At 39.2% G+C, this 12,317-nt stretch overlaps 1 protein-coding gene across 4 annotated transcripts; it reads left to right on the forward strand.

The window, feature by feature from the left end:
- The first annotated feature begins 274 nt into the window (after positions 1–274).
- Positions 275–10,731, forward strand: LOC143781824 (microtubule-associated serine/threonine-protein kinase 4-like). 4 transcript variants are annotated; one of them, XM_077268693.1, is made up of 22 exons: positions 275–521; positions 2,257–2,358; positions 2,802–2,895; positions 3,323–3,390; positions 3,739–3,824; positions 4,297–4,505; positions 5,292–5,421; positions 5,522–5,654; positions 5,801–5,966; positions 6,127–6,228; positions 6,466–6,588; positions 6,736–6,848; positions 6,936–7,027; positions 7,384–7,469; positions 8,495–8,575; positions 8,729–8,809; positions 8,962–9,042; positions 9,195–9,275; positions 9,433–9,513; positions 9,666–9,746; positions 9,902–9,982; positions 10,213–10,731. In XM_077268693.1, exons 1-22 carry the CDS (start codon positions 294–296, stop codon positions 10,308–10,310), a joined length of 2,397 nt encoding a protein of 798 aa, XP_077124808.1. In that variant the 5' UTR covers positions 275–293; the 3' UTR covers positions 10,311–10,731. The 4 variants fall into 4 exon arrangements, with proteins under 4 accessions (XP_077124808.1, XP_077124809.1, XP_077124810.1 ...); XM_077268694.1 differs by lacking the exon at positions 9,433–9,513; XM_077268695.1 differs by lacking the exons at positions 8,962–9,042; positions 9,195–9,275.
- Positions 10,732–12,317: the final 1,586 nt, after the last annotated feature.

Below are 12,317 nucleotides of genomic sequence, written 5' to 3' on the forward strand. Positions count from 1 at the left end.
ATGGTTCTTCCCTCCATGCCTGAGTTTGAAATTGATGCTCAGCCTATGGTGTTGCCACATTAATTATTGCTAGGCAACTTCCTTTTATGGTGAGATATCCCTTTAAGATTGCATCACCAGATTCCTTGATGACATCACTGATGACATGTTAACGTTCCTCCACAAGATTCCGTTATTATGACATCATAATGCACCGCCACTATTTATCCAAGTGCTTACTGCCCAGGTGTCTGTGTTGTCAGTGATTGGCTGCGAAGCTGGTGATATACTGACTGCGCTTGGATTTGTTTGAAATGTCTGGAATTTCTTCAGATAAACGTGAGGTGATGGCACTATTCAAGGGGATTCTTACCACCTATGCCCTTGACAATGTGCTACCACTACCTGATGGCGTCCTCAGCTTCACTTACCGGCTGGTTATGAAGCTAGTGAATGACTGCCTGACCAACTACTACCGAGATCGTATAAGCTCAGAATATCTTGAGCATTTACAGATGAACATGAGGACATTAGTACAACAGGTAAGCAACAAACAATCTGGGAAAAGCACATAAAATAATAATGAATAATATTCATAAATTCAAGCTGGGGAAGGGGGCGGTGATAGCGTGGGCCTGCGTGCTCTAAAATGCCAGGGCTGAATTTTACTCCCAGTCCACCCTGGTCACAATATGTAAAAAAAAGTAAATGTTTACAGATGTAAAAAATATTTAGCATCCAAAACCTGTTAATAATTTTTTGGGGAAAGACGGATATAAAATCCTGATCAGAAGAGTAAAGCCATAGTTTTCCCTCTTTCTCTGATTATGGTTCTGATGCTCAGCCCGTAATGTTGCCACCATAATTGTTCCTAGAATGTTGCTAGTCAACTTCATTTTATGGTGAGATGCCTCTTTAACCCCTTCACCACCTTGCGATTTTCCATTTTTGTGCTTTCGTTTTTTTCTCCCCTTCTGAGAGCCATAACATTTTTTATCATCAATATAGCCTAGGAGGGCTTGTTTTTTGCAGGCCGAGTTGTAATTTTAAATGACACCATAGATTACATATATTGTACTTGAAAATGGGAAAAAAAATTCAGGTGCGGTGAAATTGCAAAAAAGTACAATTCCACAATTTTGTTTTATTTAAAATGTTCTCTAAATGCTAAAACTGACCTGTAATATGATTCTACAGGTCAGTGCGAGAATGCAGATACCAAACATGTATAGGTTCTTTTTTTACTTAAGTGGTGAAAAACAAAATCTGAACGCCGTGCATGAGTCGGTGTTCATAAAAGATGATCAATGGACAGACACACTGGTCTTCTGCAGACCCCCGGCTGTCATGACCACCCATCGCAACCCCAGAATCATGTGACAAGGGCGCTGATGAGCGAGACTTGTGACACGGTTTCGATCAGCACGTCTTAAATGCCGTTGTCAGTTATTGACAGCGGCATTTAGTAGTTGACAGCCGAAATCCATCTGTATCTATTTGCGGGACATGACAGCTGATCACATCCACTGTCATGTGCGGGTAATGATGTGGGCTCTGGCGCTGCCTAAAAAAGACAGGGACACGACCTTGGACGTACCTATACTTTCAAAGTTGTAAATGAGTTAAGATTTCATCCCCGGATTCCATGATGATGTCACTGATGAAATGTTAACATTCCACCACAAGATTACATGATGACATCATAATGCACCGCCACTACTTACCCAAGTGCTTACTGCCCAGGCGTCGTTGTCAGTGATTGGCTGCAAAGCTGGTGATATACTGACTGCGCTTCGATTTGTTAGAAATGTCTGGAATTTCTTCAGATAAACATCAAGTGTTGGCACTATTCAAGGGGATTCTTACCACCTATGCCCTTGACATTGTGCTACCACTACCCGATGGCGTCCTCAGCTTCACTTACCGGCTGGTTATGAAGCTAGTGAGTGACTGCCTGACCAAATACCACCGAGGTCGTATAAGCTCAGAATATCTTGAGCATTTACAGATGAACATCAGGACATTAGTACAACAGGCAAGCAACAGACAAACTGGGCAAAGCACATAAAATAATAAAGAATAATATTTATAAAATGCAAAGTTTATTTACATGAAATATGTATTTTGGCCAAGAGCAATTTATCGCTTATACGAAATATCCATATATGTATTAATTGTAGCTGTAGATTGCAGGAGTAAAATGGTGACATAAATAGCGTCCTATATTCTCTACTTTCTCTCATAATTTTCATCTTTTGTTTATTTCCATTTTTATAGGCGGAAGAAAGATCCCAGAGTGGAGATCTGGCCTTTTTTAAACAACTGGCCCAAAAGTTCCTGTATGTACTAGAGTATATAGCCTGCTCACTGAAGCATTTGGTAAGAATCCGTCATCTTCTATATCTCTTGTCTTTCTTGTCTGATCTTCCCCAGATTACTAGTCATATAGCAGAATGTCACATTTCTCATTTTAGAAGCCTCCCTGTCCGCTCCAGGCAGGCACAGGATATTTTATGGCCGCCTGTCTCTGCTCCATCCTCTATGGTGACAGTCTGTGCTGTACTCAGTGGTGCGGACCTTTCATATCTGTCTCGCTTTATCTTCCTTCTTGTAAATGCTGCAGTTCTGGTAATAGATGTTATTGGAGAACTGTTGTATATACAACTCCCTTATACATTAATGTGGATTTACTGGACGGAGCGGCCTTGTATAGTCCACGCAATTCCACAACTATGTAAATCCAGGTTTAGTCCTTTCTGTCTTTTGTGTACGGTAATTTAGTATTTGTGAGTTATATTAATTGTACGTATTATATCCATCAGGAAACACCGGACGGTGACTCCAAAGAGGGGCAACACCGAAATATCGCTGACCCCAATACCAGTGAGCCAGGGCTAAAAACTGATCTGACTGAAGGTAAGCTGATCATCTCGTATTCCTACACACATTAATATTATGGAGACACCAGAGAATATATAAATTTACTCTTCACCCTCTGTATGAGGCCGGAGACGGCTCCTGGACCTCCTATAGACTATAATGGGGAGAGCTCATGCAATTCTGAAAACCCCTCTGGTTCTATCTTCTGGGATCTTCTCAGCCCCAAAATGCACAAAGAACCTCACATGGTCTCCATTCAAGTCCTTGTCAGATCCCGAACAATCACACATTTATGGTAGAGTATATCTATCTATGAATGTGCCATAATTACATACAGTATGTGCAGAATATCCATATAACTTGTATTATACCATTTACTTGTCTTTCCTTCCTTATATCGATGTGTTATTAAGTATTGATATCATCTAATACATGATGTCTCATTATTTTATCATTATTTTAGACACAACTGAGCCGGCAACTGCTGACGGTGGAATACCTGAGATACCAGAGATCCCCGAATCTGCCAGTGTAAGTATCAGAGAAGACATCTGTATATCATCCGATAGCGGGGTATGAATTACACATCACATGTTTCACCCCATAGGACAGCGGGTTAACTCTATTGTTAATGTAGATTGGACCTATTATTATTCCTGTCTCCTCTGTGTGATGTCCCTTACCATCCCCTCCAGTACATTGATGTGTATGGAGGCTATCCCATAATATAATAGTGTCTGGGGAGCGTCCTGCTTGTATCATGTCCTCTACATCTGCTGCAGTGTAATCAGCAGGGACATAATGGAGAGAAGTTCCTGCATCTGCAGCTTTTATTTTCCTGCAACTTTTATGTCTCATTGTCATTTCTTATTCTTCTAGGCCGTGATCAGATCATTGAGCCCTATGAATAAACCAAGGATGAGCGACTATACCCAGATCAAAGAGATCGGCAGTGGACTTTATGGGTGAGCTTTATGTATAAATTACATTCTTCCCAAATTCCTTCTGATGATGCCTCTGTCTATATGTCCTGCCTTAGGGAAATTCCTGTATATCAGTCCACATCTACTGTCAATGTTACTGGTTTCCAGGACCTGTGACATTTTTTTTTGCCCGATAGAGCTTAGTTAGGGATTATTTTTTGTTTTTTGTGTGGCGATTTGTTGTTGTTATAGACACCACTTTGCACTAGATCTAATCTACATCTAGTCATCTAGTCCACATCTATTGAACACTATTCAGCTCAGTTAGGATGTGATATGGATGAGAACCTCCCATAGATGATCATTCATGCTGAGTTATTTTGTGTATTTCCAGACATTGATTTCTAGTGACGGCCGTACATCTACTATTAACTATTGTACAGAAGATCTTTTGACATATAGACAGACTGTTAGTAACAATTCTGTATAAATTATGGATTTTTCTCCTCTACAGGGCCGTCGACTTGGTGCGTCATAAAGCCACAAAGAAGGTATTCGCTATGAAGAAACAAGCCAGGAGTAACCTGCATGATCCATTCCTTCTTAAAAAGGCCTATGTGGAAAGGGATATCGCAATATTCTCCGATTGTCCCTTTGTTGTCTCCACATTATGTTCCTTCCCAACTAAACACCATCTGTGTATGGTCATGGACTTTGAAGCAGGTAAGACCTATCCATTGTATCTATATCCAGCCCATATCTGCTTAAATATATAAAGGTCCCAATGTATTCATATTTCATTACTCTACATGCTCATAACAACAGTTTAGGAGGATTACATCTTTCTGACAGATAATAGTTTTCATTGCTTCTTATTGCATACTTTTATGAAGTTGGGGCAACAAAAACACTGCAATGCCATCTGAGTTTATTTTTTTTTTATTATTTATTTTGAAAGGAGAAAAAGTGATTTTTATATTTAATTTTTTTTCCACAAATATTTTAATTATAATTTTTTTTTTTAAATCTCCATAAGGGACCTGAATTTGCAATTATATAATCATATTTACTATGTACTGCAACATGGGTATTGCAGAATATGGTGAAAATCTTGCTCCCCTATGAAGCCAAGCTACACACTGACCTTCACAGAAGTACCATAATGGCAAGGATAGTAGTCTTCCGCAGACACTCAGCAGCCATAGCAAACCACTGATATGGAATGGGGGGCGATGAGTGTATAGAGCAGCTCGCCTCCAGGTCACCTGCTGTAAATGCCAATGTCTGAGATTCACAGTGCAATGTAAGAGGTTACCAGCAGGGGGCAGATCTGAGCTCGCTTTCTGTATAGGACTACTCTGCAGTATACAGTATACGCTCTACATCACACAGTGTGTCTCTATGATTGACTCCCTGCCCCAATATCTCAGCTTATTTCTCATTTACACTCATCATGTGTAATTTACATTGTAACAAACCCTCACCTGTCATATTTGCTTTCTGCTCTAGGAGGAGACTGTGGAAGGTTTTCCAGTCCTTTACCCCTCGACTTGGCCCGCATCTACATTGCGGAAACGGTTCTTGCGGTGGAATATCTGCACAGCTATGGTGTGGTTCATCGAGACCTGAAGCCTGAAAAGTAAGTGAATACAGCAGTATAATAAAGGGAAAGACAGTTATAGTCTGGTATACAGTGTATGGGTTATTACTTAGGGCTGACAATATCTTTTCTTTCACAGTCTCATGATATCATCAACTGGACATATCAAAGTCACCGATTTTGGGATTTCAAGACTCGGACTCATGAGACCAACATCAGACATTTACAAGGCTCGAGCTAAAGACATCGCCAGAGAGTTCCATGATGATGGGGTTAGCTTTACATAAAAACTTATTCTTTACAGATCTGATCTATATCTGTTTCTCTGATATTTGCTCACATAGAAAACTTTTCCACTGATATTATTTGTCACAGTTATTTTCATTGATCATCTTCTCATTGTTCTGTTGGTTTCCAGATAACTGGCACTTATCATTATGTAGCCCCAGAAGTCATCTTACAGAAGGGCTATGGAAGGCATATTGACTGGTGGGCAATAGGGATCATCTTATATAAATTTCTTACCGGTCATGTGCCATTTAACGGAAGACACAAAAAACATATTTTCTATAGTATCCTCGCGGGTAAGTAAAATAATCTGAATGCTGTGTGATGCCATAGTAATTTGGTTCAGTTGTTAGGTTCTTTCTTTGGTTTACTTACTTGTTGTTTTTAATCATTTTTTTTTAATGATAGTAAATGTAGAGACTTTCTTTTCTGTAATATTTACTTTTTATATAACAGATGACATCACTTTGAAAATTCAAAATTCTACTGATAATCCTGATGCTCAAGACTTCATGATTCAGCTGCTCAGAAAAGATCCAACACATAGACTTGGGACAGGTAATGTATATAGTAGTATTAATAATGATTTATTACTCCTCTGTGACCTGACAAATAGATAATTTCCATGAGGATCAGAACTGAGGTCTCTGATTTACCTTCTTGTCTATTCCCCATTCTTCATGCTGTGACTTATAGTATATTTTAGCTCTGCTGTGTCTTCAGTTTAGATTAACATAACATGCACAGTCTTCCTAACATTGTCTGGATCACTTTTTTCTTGTCTTCCTTTTCCAGGAGGAGCAAATGAGATCAAGAGTCATCCATTCCTGAGTGAGATAGATTTTGAGAACCTTCAAAATCTGAAGCCATTGTTTAGGCCAGATCTTAGTTCAGGGGAGGACACCCGCTACTTTCAATGTAAGTAGAATGAGACGTCATCTGGTTAAAGCTGCCTTTTGTCTTGTCTTTCATTTATGTGACAATATGTTCCCATCATTATTAGTAATAAGATGGTGACTGTCTGTGATTACATTAATAATCTTTGATAATACTTGTATTTTGTAGCTAGCATTAGGAGACCCAAATATATGTATTCAGATGAGGGTGACACAAGTGAGAAGGTCAGTGACTGGCCAGAAAGCTTAAACTATGTATCATCTTCTGAAAGACTTTCTAAGGTATGTGATCTGTAAATCCACAAAACGATAACTAAAAATAGATTTAAAATACTGTATATATATTTAATTTTACTCTGTGCATTTTAGCTATATCCAACCAATACCAGGATGATGAGCAATGAAGATCACAAGCCATCTCCAGATTGTCCTTTAGAGACCAGCACAAAACACCCAGACGTGTGAGTAGATTATTATTACGGGGTATAGTAATGACATATCTTCAGAATACCAAATACAAGACGCATATGACACAATACTAAATCCAGAACCCACCAACCCATGATTGATCATAACTGTAGGGTCTGGCTTGTGATAACGCAGGTGATAACAGCTGATCATTGTGACCAGCCTTTCATTTCCAGTTCATTAAAGCCCTTTATTACTAGTTATTATTCATTTTTACTGATAGAAGGCAGTCCTGTGCAAGGTATCCCCTCCATTTTGTCCAAGTGTCCTAATTGACCATACAGAAAGGAGACTTTTTATTTTTAATTGCTTTCACTTGTGATTTATTTATTTTTCTTTTACCAAACAGGCAGAAAGAATCTTCTTCTAGTACAAGTGATGGTGATAGTGAGTATTTCACTGCTAACAGCAAGACACCCTCACCCATATTGTCAGGTATGTGCAGGTCTATAGGACATCTTGTTATAGCCAATGATCAAAAAGTGTAATGTGAATGTTACATGAGGGCTCAGAAAATCACTGCTTTTTTGTGCCTTTAAAATAATCAACAATCCAACACTTCAATATATGAAATTCTCACACTTTCGTGCTGTGCATTAAAAGACATAAAGGACCATACAGTCTGGTGCCTGATACTGATCATGAATACTGTGCCTATGGCTCAAACAGGCCTCAAACTAACCCCATATGTACCATTAATGTGACACAGATGTTTTAAGTAATGGACTATATGATAACGCTGCTGCAACTAATGTCATATTAAAGAGATCCTGTCACCAGATTTTTATCATATAACCTAAGACCACCACCTTTCAGCTCTGTGTTACAGCATTCTGGAATTTCTGTATATAAGTCTCCAAGATGCCATGCAAAAAAAGACATTTTATTATACTCACAAATGGGCATCACTGGTCTTAATCCAGAGCCTACTCTCTTCTTGCGATGCCGTTCTCCTTCTCTGCTTTGTGTGGGTGATGGGTCCTATGTCATCTACACAGTGTTCCCCCATCACGTTCCTGCACAGGCACACTTCTCTCTGCCCTGCTGAAGGCAGATCAAAATACTGTAGTGTGCATGCGCCGGCGCTTTTTGGCCCTTCCCCATGTATGTGCATTGCTTCCTGTGGTTGTAAAAACACTGCAAAAATGCTGAAAGTACTGACATGATGCAGATTTCAAAAACACTGAGACTCTCAGATCTAGCTAGGAAAAAAAAACAAATGTCTGCATGAGATTTCTGACATCTCACAGCTTTTGCTATCACTGTAAAAAGTAGCTTACAATTTACATGCAAAAACACTGCAAAAAGCTGCTAGTGATCATAGCCTTATGGTGCCATGCCAGAATCCCAGTACTGTAAGGTACAAAAATAAAATAACTCTACTAGATGAAGATATAAATCTAATCTCATAGGAGTTTATCATTGACTTGTTTTTCTAACTTTTTTGTATGAATTTCCAGTTGAGAAGAAAAATAAATCTGTATTGAACCTGGGAGAAGAGCTAAACCCAGAAATAGTGGCAGAGACAGAACCTAGCAGAGGTAAGTGTGACAACAAGGTCTATGTTGTCTGATGTCGGCGACTAAGAATAATTCACGAGGAGGATATATTATATGTCAGTGGTGGGATTTTCACATCTATGACTAACAATGATTATTGACTTGTTTTTCTTACATTTTTACATGAATTTCCAGTTGAGACGACAAATACATCTGCTGTAAAACTGGGAGAAGAGCAAGACCCAGAAATGGTCGCAGAGACAAAACCTAGCAGAGGTAAGTGTGACAATAAGGTCTATGCTGTCTGATGTCGGCGACTGAAAATGATTCACGAGGAGGATATATTATATGTCAGTGGTGGGATTGTCACATCTATGACTAACAATGATTATTGACTTGTTTTCTTACTTTTTTACATGAATTTCCAGTTGAGATGACAAATACATCTGCTGTAAAACTGGGAGAAGAGCAAGACCCAGAAATGGTCGCAGAGACAGAACCTAGCAGAGGTAAGTGTGACACTAAGGTCTATGTTGTCTGATGTCGGCGACTGAAAATGATTCACGAGGAGGATATATTATATGTCAGTGGTGGGATTGTCACATCTATGACTAACAATGATTATTGACTTGTTTTCTTACTTTTTTACATGAATTTCCAGTTGAGATGACAAATACATCTGCTGTAAAACTGGGAGAAGAGCAAGACCCAGAAATGGTCGCAGAGACAGAACCTAGCAGAGGTAAGTGTGACACTAAGGTCTATGTTGTCTGATGTCGGTGACTGAAAACGATTCACGAGGAGGATATATTATACTGTATGTCAGTGGTGGGATTGTCACATCTATGACTAACAATGATTATTGACTTGTTTTCTTACTTTTTTACATGAATTTCCAGTTGAGACAAAAAATACATCTGCAGTAAAACTGGGAGAAGAGCAAGACCCAGAAATAGTTGCAGAGACAGAACCCAGCAGAGGTAAGTGTGACAATAAGGTCTATGTTGCCTGATGTCGGTGACTGAAAACGATTCACGAGGAGGATATATTATATGTCAGTGGTGGGATTGTTACATCTATGACTAAAAATGATTATTGACTTGTTTTCTTACTTTTTTACATGAATTTCCAGTTGAGACAAAAAATACATCTGCATTAAAACTGGGAGAAGAGCAAGACCCAGATATAGTAGCAGAGGCAGAACCCAGCAGAGGTAAGTGTGACAATAAGGTCTATGTTGTCTGATGTCGGTGATTGAGAGTTATTCACGAGGAGGAGATGTTAACTCCCAGTGGTACGATTGCCACATGTATGATGACTGACAATGATCATTGACTTGTTTTTTTTACTTTTTATATGAATCTCTAGTTGAGAATAAAAATAAGTCTGCAATAAAGCTGGTAGAAGAGCAAAATGCCAAAATAGTAGAAGAGCGAGAACCTAGAAGACGTAAGTGTGATAATAAGGTCTATGTTGTTTGATGTTGGCCAGTGAGAATAATTCTCGTGGAGAAGATGTTATCTGTCAGTGGTGGGATTGTCACATGTATGATGACTGACAATGATCCTGTTCCTCTGCACAGATAAGATTTCTCTACTGTCCTGCCATAATGACACCAAAGCAGTATCTTCTAATGTGGAGTTCCATTACTTACATTAGTTTTATATCTCTTCTCATAGGTTCCATCTTCCGCCGGATTATATCATCCTGCCGGCGTGGATTATCTAGGGCTGCTCGCAGCATCAGAAAAAGATGCATTTTTCCAATCTGCCGTTAGGGCACCATATACATCTAGTGCCCTGAAGAAATACAGCAAGTCCATCATCAAAGCTGTACTTGGGCAGCACGGCGGCTCAGTGGTTAGCACTGTTGCTTTGCAGCACTGGGATCCTGGGTTTAAATGTCACTAAGGAAAACATCTGCAAGGAGTTTGTATGTTCTCCCCGTGTTTGCGTGGGTTTCCTCCGGGTTCTCCGGTTTCCTCCCACACTCCAAAGACATATAATGACAGGGAATTTTCTGTGGAATATGATGGCGCACAAATACATGTAATAAATAATACCTGTGCGGAAAGATTTCTAACATCTACCTGTGGCCTTCTGACCAGCAAAAAAGCATCTGCAGAAGATGAAGGCTCCTTCAAGCACATCACATCATTCTTCCATGCAGTTCCTAATTTAAAAAAATTAAATACAAAATTTGAAATAATTAATGTTCCTTTGTAATAGAGTATTTCTGAAATATATGGCATACCAATACTGTCTGTCGTACATGTTTGAAGCACCCTCATGAAGTTTTGTTTTTTCACTAAACGTGTATTTACTGTAGTGTGGTGGGGTGATATACTTCCCTACTGCCGTCTTCTCTGGGATCAAGCTCTGTCCGGCTCCTCTTTTGTGTGATGTCGTAGCTACATAATTACATACTGTAGGTTGAAAAAAGACCTAGGTCCATCAAGTTTAAACTGTCTCCAGCAATTGTCCATTTTGTCACTACATTAAATTTAACCCACAATGTTATGTGTATTGAGAAAATCATCCAGCCCTTCTTAAAAGCTGTTGTAGTGTCTGCCATTACTAGTTCTTGTGGTTGGGCATTCCACAGTCTGACTGCTCTAACTGTAAATAACCCTTTCCTATTTAGCTGTCGGAATCGCCTGTCATCGCTCTTCAGACACTTCGGCTCACTCTATGCTCTTGGTGTGGACCAAAAGTCTCTTCTATAATGCAAGCCTATGGGGCCTTGTTCTGACGCTCCATAGGCTTACAGTGTTAAAGCCACATTCGGGTTACATAGAGCGCAGTGTGACCCGGTCTGTCTGGTGAGTGGTGACATCACTCAGAAGAGGAGCAAATGGCACTAAATACCAGAGAACTCGGTGGTAGGTGAATATATTAACACACTACACTACAGACCAGAGGTGTTGCTAGGGTCCTAAAAGATTAGGGGCTCAGCTGCAAAGTACATGTCTTCTTATATGACTCCTCACGACTTATAAGAGGATTTGCACACAAAGTATATAATTACATAAATTAAGAGGAGTCGCAGGAGACTAGATGATTATATATGCACATAGGTACCCAAGGTTATAAATTATATAACTGTATAAATACAGGAAGTATGTGTGTGCATACGTCTAGGATATGAATTCCGAAGAAAGACTAATCTGAGCATTAAAGGGAGCAAAACACCAGAGAACTGATAAAAAAAAGTCAATAGAACAATGTATGAAAATATAAAAATTATATTACATTTGTCAAGTATAAAAGGTGTGGGAGAAACACAAATATAAGAAAAAGGGGGCATAACATAGTTGTATTTAGTAAAAGTAACGTATGTCAAGGTTAGGTAGGGAGACGTGCTGAATTACGCTGTCAACAGTATGCCAAAGACATACTGATAGGGAATTTAGATTGTGAGTCCCATCGGGGACAGCGATGATAATGTGTGCAAACTGTAAAGCGCTGCGGAATATGTTAGCGCTATATAAAAGTAAAGATTATTATTATTATTATTATTAAGTAGGTACAAATGTAATTTTACATAAAGACTGCGAGTTTGGTATAACAATATGGTTAGTCAAGAAAGTGAATAAATGTATATGTGGATACAAATACGGTACTAAATTACTAAATAACGTATTTTACGCATTATAAGACGCACTTCTTCCTCAAAATTTTTTTTGGGGAAATGGGGGTACGTCTTACAATGCGTATGCATGGAACGCCCACCAGTGCTGTGGGGTACTTAGTACCGGGTCCGGTACTTAAAGGGATGTGTCACG

Source organism: Ranitomeya variabilis, chromosome 6, assembly GCF_051348905.1.
Source record: "Ranitomeya variabilis isolate aRanVar5 chromosome 6, aRanVar5.hap1, whole genome shotgun sequence".
Lineage (NCBI taxonomy): Eukaryota > Metazoa > Chordata > Amphibia > Anura > Dendrobatidae > Ranitomeya > Ranitomeya variabilis.

Coding starts and splice junctions, on each gene's coding strand:
- LOC143781824 (XM_077268693.1), top strand. CDS start 294: ATGTCTGGAATTTCTTCAGATAAACGTGAGGTGATGGCACTATTCAAG. Junction 4,506..5,291: donor GGTCATGGACTTTGAAGCAG/GTAAGACCTATC, acceptor TTTCTGCTCTAG/GAGGAGACTGTGGAAGGTTT. Junction 9,983..10,212: donor AGAGCGAGAACCTAGAAGAC/GTAAGTGTGATA, acceptor CTCTTCTCATAG/GTTCCATCTTCCGCCGGATT.